At 40.8% G+C, this 15115-nt stretch overlaps 1 protein-coding gene across 4 annotated transcripts in view; it reads right to left on the minus strand.

Moving 5' to 3' along the window:
• The window catches only part of dscamb (Down syndrome cell adhesion molecule b), a 125890-nt gene extending 112730 nt beyond the window's left edge, over positions 1–13160 (minus strand). For 2 of the 4 annotated variants that reach the window (XM_044201702.1, XM_044201703.1), the window contains exon 1: positions 12295–13158. In XM_044201702.1, the coding sequence (XP_044057637.1) occupies positions 12295–12337 (43 nt within the window). In that variant the 5' untranslated portion in view covers positions 12338–13158. Of the gene's footprint in view, positions 1–12294 lie in introns of all 4 variants that reach the window. The other 2 variants (XM_044201701.1, XM_044201704.1) reach the window with 2 other exon arrangements.
• Positions 13161–15115: the final 1955 nt, after the last annotated feature.

A 15115-nucleotide genomic window follows, 5' to 3' on the forward strand; every position in this document is an offset into this window, starting at 1 on the left:
TTCTATCTTTCATGCAGCCGCTGGCTTTTTACTTGAACACTCTCTGACACGGGAAGAAGAGAGAACAGCAGAGAGCAAACAAGAAGAGGCAAAGAGAGAATCAGAGAGACAGTGGGATTGATTCAGCTTCCCATATTTCAGAGGGCACTCGTGTTGCATCTTGTCATTGCCGCTGCGGTAGGGGGACTCAGCACCGTATGGCAGCGTGGCACCGGGTGCTTCACAGTGACAATGTGACAGCGGGAACCCTGGGTAATTAAAGCAGCTCTCTGCTCTGTGCCCTCAGGGCAAGTCTGCCTGAGACGTGGAGATCATACCTGGCTCGCTCATATTCAAGACTCACAGTAGCCAGAGCAATTTTCCACAAATTCCTATTTCTTCTCTGTGGACTTATGGGTAGCAGCATTGGTATGATGTATGCAGTGCCAAAGCATGTGATCAAGCTGTGTTCACAGCAGCTAAAATAGGTATTTTCTTTTTCATTTATACTGTTGAAAATCCTGAAGTAAATTTAGCCATCTACCAGAGGCCATGAACCTGAAAATAACATATAGCCGCTGTGAGACAGGCAGGCAACAACCATTTGGGGCCAGGCAGTCCAGTATGAGTAAGCATTCCCACTGATCTGCCCAGAGGCAATACACCATGCACGGAAGTTAAATGTCTGTCTTCCAATTTGCTCTCATGAATATTAAGCAGGACTGTGACAGTAGAAAGGGTTGGCTGTATGCAAGCTGCTGATCCACACCGACAGATCTGTCCTCTGATGTCTAGGAGAGGCGGGAATCGTTAAAACGAGGCCCCCACAGCAGATGAGCCTCCTCCTCCCCGGTCTATTTTCATGTCTTAAATGGGCCAGAGTGGCTGCCTGTCTCATCAAGGGGAATCCGGAAACCCTGGACTGTTTCTTACTTTAGTAAAACTGAGCGATAAAGACATTGATGTCTAAATTATGCTGCTGCTGTTGATGATGAGTGCATTAGAGAGGATCTGATGAGAGATTATACTGTAGAAAACTATAGCAGCTCCCTCTGCTGCTGCTGATGATGAATAAAAACTTCCACTTGTACAAATCTGATATTGCAATATGATGTTAACAGCACACAAGAAAGTGCAGGGAAACCCATGTCTGTAATAACAGATAAATGACAATAAAACAAGTATTACAAGTGTCGCATATATTCACTGTATGTTTGCTATGACTTGGGTTTCAAACTGCTGCTGATCCACCGCACCCTTTGCAATTAGAAGGAACTTATTACAGATTATTTAAAATTTCAACACCTGCAATCTTACATATTAATTAAAATAATTTTCTAATTTTACCAAGAACTGAGGAGAGCAGCGCTGTGGTGTTGCCTCTCTTCAACCTAATTACAAGACTAAAAACCAAGTATTTATAGAAAGCTAATGCTAATCCTTTTGACAAACAGTAGCAGGCGAATATATTTATAAATATTTTTTATGTTTAATTTATTCTTGTGAGGTGCATCATTGGTGGTTTGCCACAGAAAGTAACACACAGACTGCCAAAGAGAAAAGCAGTAGCTTTTGAATGCAGTCTGATGTTTGTATGGTGGAGATCTCAACAACCATGAAGTTACTTTTTTGGTTTTTATCACAATCAAATTTATATTTGTAAAGTCACATTAAATAATCAAACTGATTGTGATATTTTAAATGTATTTAATAACTTGTTTTGAGTGTTTCAATAAAATGTGGGTGTTTAACCCCTTGAACTCTGAATTTAGTTTACCCTAAAAAGCTTCAAAGTTTAAAATAAATATAAAAATATATTATTTTTGTCACATACTGTATATATCCTGCATCTGCTCGTTCCAGTACTTCATTTTTGCTAGTATATCATGCTTACGTCCAGACAAATGCACCTCTGCATCAAATGGAGATGTCTTGCATGATTTTTTTTACACATTTTGCTGCAATTTACCCTGACAAATTTGTTATCTTTAGAAATGTTGGGACCTTTAATAAGATGAGAAGATTTGAACGATGCTTTGCTGCACAGAGTGTGGAAACAATTGGTGAGTCCACAGGGGCTGAAAAGGTTAAAGAAAAATTTGTTGGAATAATCAAGAAAATTGAAGGTTAAGAGGTTAAGTAATCAATTAAGATAACAGAAATGTATTGTCACTTTCTCGTTGCACCATCCCAATATGATTCCACTAACAGAAAATACACAAAAATACAGAGTCATCGCCCAGCCCACGCTTGTTGTACCACTGATCACATGGTAAACACAAATGTCATCTGCCTCTAAATGGCTGGAGTTCTCTATATGATTTAATCATATGATATATTTTGGATGACGAGCATTAGTTCAGCTGCTGATCCAGTTTGCCAGTCAGCAATGGACATCAGACATGTCTATGCTTAAAGAAGCTTTTTGTTATTTACTATTATACTTAAACATGTCTGATTGAGACTTGAGTGGACATAATCGAATCGCCTCCAAACTAATCTAATGGTCAGCATATGTGGTCTCTCTTGATAACACGATTAAGCAGCCGCATTCACGTTGTACAGATGCCTGTTGGCGGAGGTCTTACGTCAGTTTAACAAGTAGACATAGCACATTTTGGACAACCAACCTTATTATGTCACCAAATATTAAGGTTAAGGGCCTTTAAAAGTGTTGCTGTTGATGGTGTCTTAACATGACTGCTGTCCACCTGTATGCCAGCTAAGGTAACGCAATGTCCATGGAGGTTTCAGTGTACACAAGCTGCGACATGAGAGGCTGCCGAAGAGAATGACCTGGCACTGACAGCACTTTGGCCCCCAAGGATCTTATTTCACTCGTGTTACCTGAGCCTGTTAGCTCGCCATGGCACACCTTTGTGAAATGGTGGCAAAAATACCTTTTTCACCTTAAATCCTGCCTTTATATTCTGGATTATTAGGTGGTGACTCATCTCAATTGGTCGCAGAATTTTATCCTCCTGCATGCTTACAGGCCAAAGTCAACACTTTGAATGAGTAACCGACATAAGCCGTTTTTCTACCGGCATACCACTCTTGATCCAGCAGCATATATATATATATATATATATAGCCTACATATATACATTGTCAATAAAGACAGTAAAAATATACATTTACTGCAGAACTTGTTTTGATTTGATTTGGTGTGACAGTCTGACAGTGGCCTACCACTATGAAGCGGCACCTTCCATTAGGAAATGGTATGTGGAACATGAGCAGCATACCATCCGCCACTTTTCAATCTCAGCATCACTCTTCATTTCACGACATGACCGATGGCAAAATCAACTAGCCAACGCAATCTACATATTTTTAGAGGGTTTTAAAAAGTAAAATAAATCATTGAAAACTACAGTATAGATAATAGTGGAGGACAGACCACAGAATTACTTTATATGTTGTGGTAGCTATTAGCTTTGAGGGAAACGTTATTGCTGGCAACCTTTTTTCAAGTGAAGGAAGTGCTACGCTTAAATACTGCAAGCAAGGTGGTCTGGGTGGATGATGGGTGTACAAAATGCAGGACTTTGACACAGGAGCTTGGGGTTTGCGTCCTGAGTGGTTAGGCTTCAGCAACAAAAGCACTTTGGTTAAGGTAACAGAAAGATTGTGGCTTTGGTAAAATGTTAATAAAGTAAATATCTCCTGTCTCCAACATCAAGTCACTTTGGACTTTTTCTGTGAAGTGCTGTGAGTGCCTGAACATAACTATAACAACCGCTAATCGTGCTTTAGTCACTATGAGCAGATTTTGTATTGCCAGAGCGGATATTGTTGGAAAAACAAATACATTCAGTATCAACATTTTGGAACTTGTCAGATACGTTCATTAAAAACGTTTGATTGAAATCATAGGTGGCATTATGTTTCCTACAAAACGTATTTGCTGTTGCATAATAATAATTTCTAGAGACAGGGTTGCTATTTGACTTGTATTAGTTTTTCTTGTTGCATCACTGAGCATTTTATGATCATTTCGCAGTAATTTAGCTGTTTGATATTAATACTTAATATTGCATCTTGCTTTGCAGCTTTTAGTTTGTTGTATATATTGTACTGTATATTCCTAATTTCTTTTTCTTGAATCCCATTTTTCCTTTTCTATTTTCTGTTTAATGAGCCACTGGTTTGAATTGTGCCACCAGTGCAAGTCCTCTTTTTATTCTAGCTGTTGTTTTTTCTACCTTTTTTACAGCACTTTTGAACTTTATTTTGAAAAAAAGCTATACAAATATGCTGCACTTACTACTAATGTTGTACAGCTAATAATGCCATTATAAGGCCATAGCGGCCCTTTGAGGATATACCACTGTCCCTGTTTTGTCCAGGAGACGTCTGTGACCAGCAGCTGGTGGAGTGTGTTAATGTTGATGTCACAGCAGCTGGCTGCTCTCATCCTGTTAGCTCTGCCTGCCATTATAAGCCCCCCCCCCCTTTAAAACTGCTACTGCTGCGTGCCATGCTCATTTTAATACTCCAGACTCATTTAACCGTCTTTATGGACTTATCATATTAAACATTTATTGCAGCCATTTCCCTAAACCAAGCATGTTTATTCAACACTTACGGGACCACAGCAAGGCTCCTTTCAGTACCCCCCCATCACACACACACACACAAGCTTTTTTTCTCCTTTTCCTTGTTTCTCTCCATCTCTCCTCCTCTCTTCCTCAGCCCCCTGGCTTGCTTTATTACAACCCTCCTTCTCTCTGTGCCACTGCCTGAATAAAAAAGAGGGGCATTTTTGTACGTTTCTTCCCTTTCCTCTCGTCTTCTCTCCACTCTGGTCATCCTTTGCTCCTGTGGCTGGGCCACCGGGGGACTCGTGCCGTGTGAAGCCAGGCAGCCAAGCAGACACAAATGTATTCTGAGCATTTAGTACTTTGGATGAATCGAGTTTTAATTTAATCATCTGATCAAACACTAATTAGCATAATCACTTGTGGGGATGGATGGTCTAGATAGAGAGACACAGAGCAACACATAATAGACCTCATCCTGGCAACAGTCTATGGGGACACTTAGCAACATGTAAACAGCTACATGCTTCTAGGGATCCATGCAGGGCTCTGTCCAAATTACCTCCCTTTTTATGAACAATGCATCCAATTCTCTATTTCCTTCAACAGCGCAGCCACTGCAAAATGATCTATTCACTACTAGACTACCCTACAATCAAATGCACTGCTGCCAGGCCCTGTGCCCTCTTATTTGATCTCGGACAAGATGGCTTACTGCAGCATCACACCTTGGTCTGAGCAGAGGAGGCCTGGGAATTCTAGGAATACCACAAAGTGCTAAGATTATTGACAATGCACTCAGTCTCACACCGGGCCGGGGGATCGATGAGTGGCTAGAAGGACATAAATCAGACTCCTGTGGCTCCACTCCATGTCACACCCTAACCCAGCTCTCCAATTAAATGCACACACACAGGCAAGTACATATGCACACAAGAACACACACTCTGTAAACCCCTCTGCCTCCCCACATATATAGGCACTGGCCCGCAAATACACAATAAAGCACCCACTTTACACATCTCACATACACATACACACACTCTCACACACCTTACCTCAACTCCAACAAGATGGCAGCGCTTTAAAAATGGCTGGCTAAAAATAACCGCCACTAACTTGGTCTTAAATCTTAGCATCTGTGCCAGGCTTAAAAATAAAGAGCAGTGTCAAGAAACCAAGCTGGACCCATTTGTCTTTCTGTCACTCTGTCTATCCAGCTTTGCCTCCTCTGTTATCCCACAGCCTACTTTAATATTCAGACTGTGGAGCATCAGAAACATGGGCAGACTTGAGGGTGAAATATCTCCTGGAAATGCAGTCTTGAATAATCTGATTGAGATGTGGATGTAAAATATATGGTTGGGAAACTGCAGAGAGGTCGAAGAGACATGCTGTATGATTATTTTTTTTTAAAAAGGTCAGCATAAATAAGAGAAATCCATGAAATATGAGAGGAGAAAGCAAAGCTCAAAGGCAGCATGAAAGAGAAAAAGACAGAGTGGTAGACATGTTAGTGAGCCACAATACATCAGGCACATGCATCATGCCCAGGCCAGAGTCGCAGGGATCAATTCAGCCTTGGGCCTCAGAGTTCAAAGACTGGCCCTGGTATGTGGAGGACTGGATTAAGAGGCAGTATTTATGAGGTCCAGGCTGAATGTTTGTCTTGGTGGGTGATGGATAGCAAACTCATCACACCTCCGCCACCTGTCTTCCACAATGAACAAAAGCTCTGGTGGGGAGCTCACCACAAGGACTGTGGGCCTAGTGCACAGTGTACAACACACACACACACACACCCAGCAGAGGGTACACTGCATGGACTACAGGTTCTTGTGTGCATGCACAAACTCTACGCTCTATCCAGAAGCTTAAATGTAAGACAATTCACAAGCAACCCAGTCTCCTAGAAATTACATTTATATAGTACTAATTTGTTTTGCCTGTTACGTTTCAATGGCGAAGTAATTGGTGGCCAGATTGACAGTGACAAAGTTTCTTCTATTGAATGAAGTGCTACATTTATGTACTGTGCTGAATTCGTAGGAAGGTGGTCAGGGTGGATGGTGGACAAAGCACATGACATACCGGCGCATTCATCTTGAGTCCTGCGGGGGGGTTAGGTTTAGATAACGAAAGGGTTTTGGTTAAGTTTAGGAAAAGCTTGTGGTTTTGGTTAAATGTAACTGCAATACTGTCGCATACTTTAAGTCACTGTTGACTTTTCAATATTTAACCACTATCTTTCCCTAACCTTAACCAGGTGCTCTGATTGTAATCATGACTGACTGCAGACTACTTTAAATGTTGTGTGATTTAATTACAAAAGCTCATGCAGCATTATGCAACATTATAATGCTGCATATTTAAAGCATCTACTTATACAGCAGAAAGACAAAATAAAGAAAATGACTTGAACTTTGAAGTGAACTCATCATCACTGCAAAAAATAGAAAGAAGGCATTATAAGGGTCATATCAGCATTTATCAACCCCCTATATTCTGTCAATCATATCCCTGTCGGTTAGTTTACCGATGCACCTGCAGATAGGGCTCAGGTGATTTGGACTCTTTGGAGCTCTGTGAGTTGTCTCATGTTGATTTGAAAATTCACATATTAAAGTCCTGTTGGCCTGACCTCTTTTATAGATGATAAATTCAACCTAGGGGCAGGGGCAATATGATGAAATACACCATGAAACGATATATATTTGTCAACCACCAGAGATTTTGCCATGTTCCTTTCCCTTTAATATCTCTGGATGTACACATTTTCTCAACTGAAGACTGAAAATGTATTATCTCACAATACAGTATGTACTGATAACATAAATAAACCATGCACCATGATGGAGGACTGTATCCATATCACCAACCCCTAATTCAGCCTAACATAATCAACCTGTGTCACAGTGTTTTTAACTGCTATTAAGTTGTTTTCTGTGGAATATAAGTAAGTAGTGTGTTATTCAATCTAATGATACTGAAGCTTTGTAACTTTTGTATTCTCAGTACAGACCTTTTAATGGTTGGCCACAATCTTGACATTGTTACAGTTAGAACAAAACAAGAAGCACTACATACCATAAATTAATTTCAGTAACAATAGATTAAGCAAGCATTGCATGCAGGGTTAGTCAGTCATTCTTATTAAATGGATCAACACCAGGCTATACATCTTGACATAACAGTCTTGAGTTTTGGGTAAATGAAAGAGTTGAGGGACTGTTTTGCAGAAAGTTGTAGGTCAAGATCTCTCATGTCTTAAGTAGGCATTTTCTAAACTTCTAAGCTCTTCTTCCTGAAATCTTTGAAAGATAGAATCGTGCAAAAGTGCCTCATTCTTGACTTAGTCTGTTTTAAACTGTCAAATAAAGCTTTTACACCTGTTCCTCCTCTACAGTACCTGTGCAATGCAGCACAGTAATATAACATGTCACTTTGACAGGTGCTGAGTGAATTAAAAACATCCTCACTACTGAGAACCCTGTCTGAGAGGGAAACCCCCGCCAGATGTACTACACCCTCACTTTGCACGCATGATCAAACACCTATCTGGGTGCTGAGGGTTTTTCTGCTCTTCCCTGCAGATGCTAAATGATATCGTTAACATTTTAATGCAAGAGACATTTACACGCGGGCTTGCACAATTACACCTCTGATTCAGTGGAATCCAGACAGACACAGTGTGATCGGTAATTAGATTTTACATTGGGTGAAACGCAGCACACACACACACACACACACACACACACACACACACACACACACACACACACACACACACACACACCAGTCGCCAAAGCTTGCTCCTAATTAGAGAGCTAGACAGGCTCGAGGAGGTAGGGTACAGTAGAGTAGCCCTCATTATACAGGGGATATCTATTATGATCACACATCAGGGTATCCATTACCCAACATTAGCAGCCTTTTCAACTGAAATCACACACAGAGTTCAGAATGTAACCCAACAAATCCTCTTATAACTCACACAAGTGTGCAAGAGTTAAGTGGGTTTGTAAACTTAATTTAGCCCATTAGATATTCATATCAGAGTAAGGCGGCACAAGATGATCTATCACTTGACTACGCTACGTGTTTTCATGGGGTAATTTAATTTCATGAGCCGTGATACCGCTTCTGCAACCAAACCCTAATTGGTAATTAGTAAACAGACTAATGGCTGTTAAACGTACAGCCAGTCAGGTTTCACTCCCCTTTGGCTTACGGAGCCTGTGAATGGCCACCTCTTTGGACATCTTCACACAGGCTTGAGAATCACCTTGCAGCGCCAACAAATGGGGGTCTCATCACTGCACTGCCTTCATTGCCTTCATGTAGATTTATTGCCATGCAAAAACCCGGTTCCCCCGTTCTACTCGCAGCCAAGTTCAATCTATCTATCCACTCCAGTCCCTGTAGCATTTTCATCCAGTGTTTCAGGTTGCTAATAATGTGGGGTCATGTAAAATTGGCAGGCTAACTGATGTTGGCAGCTATTTACTGTACTGTAAGCTACACGGCTAGATGCTTTGGAAGAGCTTCCTTATTTCAGAGAGGACTTGCCGTTACCACGAGAAATGTCACAGCTAATTGAGATAAAATTTTGATTACGTGATCCTCTGACCTCTGCGTAAATGTTCATTTATTGAAGATGTACGAGATAAGTCCTTTTAAGTCATGAGCATCAGGTTAAGCTGCGTGCAGGGCTACAAATCATTGCAGCCTTCGTGGGGACTGTGCGAGAAGCCTTGTCTCGTTATATCTTTGCAATGAGAATTTGAATAGGCCAGTTTAGCTTGCTGTGGTTTTGCCTAGAGGCAGCTTTCAGGGAGAAATATTTAATATGTTTCCTCTCCTTTACTGATGACTGGATTTATAGATTCTTTCATAGGTACAGGAAATAGCAAAAGCATAAAGTATTAAATAGAATACAAGAAATAAATGTGCCTGTTGGCTGTTGAACATGTCAGATATAACATTTTTAAAAGCTTTTTTGAATGTCTGGAATATGACAGAAGAGTAATCTAAGGAAGGTGGTTGTCTTTTGCTTCCTTTTGATATAACTTGCAACGATGAATCAATTGCAATGATTTCCACGATGAAAGCAATTAAAATTTGACATTTTGTGAACATTGTGCAGGTGTGTGTTGTCCTTTTTTGTTTTTCAATCGGTTGCTGAGTTAATTAAGCGGACATAAGTACAGTGACATGACCACAATGCAATGCGGAAAAGAAAACCCTGAAGTCAGGCTTGGTTGCCATTTGGCCACTTATCACCTATGGACACAATGATGTAACAGGATGTGATTAGCTCCTAATCAAGTACATCTGGGTCAACTCAGTTTGTGACAAGAGCCAAAATCCCAATTCCACGTGCTGAATCATTCACTATATAGTCCACTATTTCCTGGGTCTGCCATTTTGTAGTGGTGTCCGATTTGTCTTAGAAGCATTATTATATCCGACATAGTGGACAAAAATGATCCCACCATGCAATGCAGAAAGTAGTAAACAAGCAGCAGACACTAACCAATAACCACCGTGGATTATCAATGATCTGAAGAGTGTCTGATGTTGTTTTTTGCCACCAGACAACAACACATCTCGTGAAGAGTGAATGGGTGAACGTTTTCGGACGCAGCCCCTGACACCCATTAAGGAGGTTACCATAGAGACAGGCCAGCGAGCATGTGATAGGCCTAACTCTGAAACAGCAAGAATTGTCTGCAATCCAATTGCTGTGCGGGCTTCTATCTACAAGGTCATTCATTCATTCTGACAACGCCTGCTCAGCCGATGAACACCTCATTTTCATGATAATCAACAAAACATCCAACCGCAGAGGACAGAGTCATATAGCTCTGCTCCTGCACAGTGATGGAGAAATCAAATAAAATGACAACGCAAACAGCAAGTGACAAAAGCTCCATGATTGCAGTGCAAATGACAAACACAAAAAGTGTAATGTCTGCACCCAATGCTGTCTACTGCTTAATCCCTATCAGTTGTTTGCCACAGGCCTCCTCAATAATCCCTTATGCAATAAACGGACACAATCTTGCATGGCAGTTGATCTAATGTCAGAGTCAAATGATTATGATTAATGAGGATTCCTTATTGTTCCTTTATGAGTTTCAGCACAAGCTGGGCTGAGGGAGATACCATTTTATATGGAGTCAATGTCAATAAATGGTACCGACTGAGGGTTGCCTCAGCACTGAAAAAGCGACGGCACAGAAACAAAAATCCATTTCGAAGCCTTATTTTATCATCCCAGCCAGAAGGGAAAATCCATTTTGGGGACACACCATATCATATCATAGCCGGTCGATGTGGTTTAATGTATTCATACCTGTAAATCTCCACTTCCCAAATTTTTGCTTTGTGAATTCAGCTTTTCTTGACCCTTTAATAGAAATGCAGCCAACCGCGGGCTTGATTTTGTTTCAGTATGCCCCCATCTTGTTACCCTGATGTGTTTTCTTACAGACATTTTCTTTTCCTTCTACCTCTCCTTTTTCGACTCTCCTTTTTTCTTCCCCTGTTTTCGTACACACCCAGTCAGCCATAATCCCTCCCTGTAGTAGGGACTCTGGCCAATAAGTGAATGCAATAAACTGTATCAATTTTCTGCTATTGATTATAGATACACTATATGAGCACACAAATATGCGTGCACGGTGTCAGCCGCATGCATGTGTGCATTGGTACACTGGTGCATTTGTGCACTCACGCAAATACACATGTGTACAAGAAAACACAGACAAGACGCACAACCAAATCTGGGTGTTTGAATACAGTATTTGAATGGAGAATGGGACTTTCAGCTATTTGAATGGAAAATTTATTTCACATTTTTTGTGTGTTTGTGAACTACTTTTGCATATCCTGACAAATGGAACTGTGGAATGCGTCTCATTAAAAACATTACTTTTTTTTTTTTATAACTAACACAAACAATGTGTAAGAATGGTGCTAATTTTCTCTCTACAAACTATATTTAAAGGTAAATAACATAAAGCTGCAAATGTGTGCCAAAACTGGATGTAGAGATGTTGGAAACATTCTGACAGAGCCATATATACAATTGAATATTTTACATCAAATATGTTCGAAATGAAAATATGAATTACTGATTCTTAAATATGTGTATAAATTGATCATTTTAATGCATTATATTGATTTAGGCCACTTTGAACTTTGAAAAACATGCTCTCTGTGAGGGAGGGTGAAGGGGTTAAATCAAATGTCCATTATATCAAATACGTCACTTATTACTAAGAGCCACAGTGGAACATGGTTGTGACAGAATAAGCATCGTTAGGCATCAACTAAAAACAAGAACAAATTATTTTAATTGGATGCAAACAAAATTTCCAAAAATTGGATAAAAACAATTAAAACTTGAACCTATAAAATCACATCCAACCAATACAATCAAACCAATTAATTAAATACAGGCCCAAACAAACATAATTTATCCGTTTTATTTCATCTGGCTCAGGATGTACATCTGAAGGCCAGAGATTTATCTATTGGTTTGAGCTTGAAGGATTTAAAACGCAATTCATGCCTCGCCCGTCTCTCTCCCTCTATCAAGGGTGTCAGCCTTTTGACAACCATATAAAATCCATTTCATGTGGGTCACAGGTGACCTCCATCCTCCCTCTCCAGTCACTTAGCTGTCCACCAGTGATTTGCCTTCTGCAGTAGGTAATGAGCACTAATAAAAAAAATAATAAAAAGACGAGCCGGTGAAACTTACCATTCAAGATGCTCTGGAAAAAGATAAAAGCCAATATCCACATGCCCTGCTCCGTTCAATCCCCCCCAAGCTATGCTTTCTCTTCTTCCTCCGACCGGTGCCTCCCTGGCTCTCTCTTCTGTGCGCTTGGGGTAAGGTTAAACATTTGCCACTGTCTTAAAGCAAACCGGTCCAAGCCTCTACTTTTAATATCTCCTTATCTACTTTTTCGTTACACTCTTGGTGTTTTTTTCTGAGCCCTCTCTTTGCGCTTGGAACATAAATGAGCCTCTGTGAATGTCTTGGGGAGAGCTGTGCTCAGACTCTCCTCCTCTGCTCCGCGTCTTGCTGCTTCTCCCTGTTATTCAAAAGGATGCTGAAGGGGTGAAGCCCAGGTGTGTGTGATGCTGAGTCAGAGCCGGGTACGAGCGGATCCTGAAACAAAAAAATGAATGCAAAAAAAAAAATGGCTAAACTAAATCTTTAAAAACAAAATGTCAGAAGCTCCGATTTCTTAAATAAAAGACTGACGGATCACCCTTGGGGAGGAAAACATTTAAATGTTATTTAACTAAAAGAGCAAAGAAGCAAACATAGGGGAGAGGGTGGTAGAATAAGAATGAAAAACAGGTTTTTTTCTGAGACTCCGAAGTCAGATCATCTTCATCGCCTCTGTGCGTCCAGCAAGAGGCGAGCAAGCGCATCTTCCCCGCTGCCGCTCTCTAATCGCACCACACTGACTCTCTGAGCATTACACAGAATAACCCTCTCCCTGCCCCTGCAGACGCTTTAATTCCTCATTGCCTTAAAGGAGCAGAGGCGGCTACTGGTCGGTCCTGAGGGCAAGGTACTACTGGAGGTGAGAGTGTGAGAGCACTCAGTGACTGTCTCATTTGCATTAAGGAAATGAGCTGCACCTGACGCACCGAGGCACCTAGGACAACATTTTTACGCACGGAGATGTACCGGCTCAAACAGAAAGCGCTGTCTGCCGGTTTGCAGGTGAACTCAGTATACAGCAATATATATCAGATCTGGCTTGAATTAAGCCAATAGGCTATTTCTCCTATGGAAAAGAACAGAGGAGACTTCCCTGTAGGAATGGGAATCTACAAGGACATCCAATGACGCATATTTTGTGTTAATTAAAGTGCATGAATGAGGAACATGTTTTTACAAAAGTGTTTAACTGAATCACACTTTTACATTGATTTAAGTACTTCAACTATTGTGGGGAAAGGAAATAGAAATAAAAGGCAACGTTTTGTCAGTGGTTGCAGAAAATACAGGGTTAAACTAAAGCATCCCCCACCCCAAAGACCCGCACACACACATACACACTCCATACCGCCTCCGTCAACCCCATAATCCACCCACCACCACCACCACGACTCCATTTTAATGCCTGCCTTGAAGTCAAGGGTGTAGCTGTAGTAGGCAGTGGAAGCCTGTGGGCCTGTCCACAGAGCCGGGTTACACTGAACGTGATATAACCAGCAGGGCAGTCTGCATCTCATTCTCTATTCCACTTGAAAGAATAAAGTGAAAGTGAAATCCTGTTTATTTACCCCAGGATACTAATTTTCTGTGCTTATATCTGGACTGAGGAAATTATCTTTACAATTCTGAATGTGTACAAAGGAAAATAAATACAAAAAAGAAAGAATAATACATGGTGTGTGTGGATCACATACTCTGTCTGCCCTCATTTTATTCACAGTGATATAAATGCTCAGTTCAGGTGTCTATATCTGGGTTTAATTATGTTTGTCTAAATGAGTTAATAAATCTAATCTCTGTGTGTTCATTTGGGAAAGATGGAAGCATACCTTTCCTGGTTCTAAAAACAGGTGTTTTGATCAGCCCATTTTCCTGTTGACCAGTCTTTCTGTTTGTCTGCAGTGTCTGTCCACTTGTCTCTCTTACAGTGTTCACTCCAGTGCAGCAGACAAACAAGTCTGTACCAGAACACACTGTTCTATCTTGCCTTCATATGGTATGGCTCTTTTCTTTTTTTTTTACTTCTGTTTCATGTATTCAACAATAGCCGACATTTTTTTAAAACTATTGTTACACCAAAATGTGTGTTTAATTGAGTAAGAGGATCATTTTACTTACTTTTTTCCCAAAGCCGTGAGATAAACCGAAATAAGTTGAAGTCTCTGTAGCGCTGAGGAAAAAACATGGGTGAATCAGGGCAGTGGGTCAGAGATCCTGCCTGTCATTTAGAGTGGATTAGGAGCACTGTGCTTGTGTTTCAGCGCTGGATTCTTGGCATAGACGGGCAAGTAAGTTCATTAGCAGCAGCAGACTGTGAGATATGATCATTTAAGAGGGAGGATGCAATACCAGCATGGCTGCAAATGTATCAGACCTTTGTGATGCACATTCTGCTTCTCAGCACTGGGTATATACTGTACATTTATACTACGAAGGCTTCATCTTCTACTGCCACTGAGCAATTTAAGTGGGGAAAGTAAAGTGCCTTGCTCAAGGGCACCTCTGCATTTTTAATTTATTTTCTGTGTCAAGTTCACGGACTACATGTAAGTATGATGCCGAAGGCAAAGCCAATTCAAGCCCTACAGGTAAACACCACACCAGTACTACATGTAGTTTTCCTTGGTTCAGCCTTCAGCAATGTTAAATGGTAGAAGATTTTTTGTCACTGAAGGTGACATTAATAGCCAGCAAAGACAAACAAAACCCAAAAAGGGAGGAAAAAAGATCCGACTGTGGGCTCAAGGGATTGGGAGAGGGGATCCATGGAATTAGAGGGTGCCATCTGACATTTTAGGGGAAGTGAGACATTGGTATAATCTAGCTCAGCAAACAGGATTTT

This window comes from Siniperca chuatsi, linkage group LG7 (assembly GCF_020085105.1).
Source record: "Siniperca chuatsi isolate FFG_IHB_CAS linkage group LG7, ASM2008510v1, whole genome shotgun sequence".
Taxonomy (NCBI): domain Eukaryota; kingdom Metazoa; phylum Chordata; class Actinopteri; order Centrarchiformes; family Sinipercidae; genus Siniperca; species Siniperca chuatsi.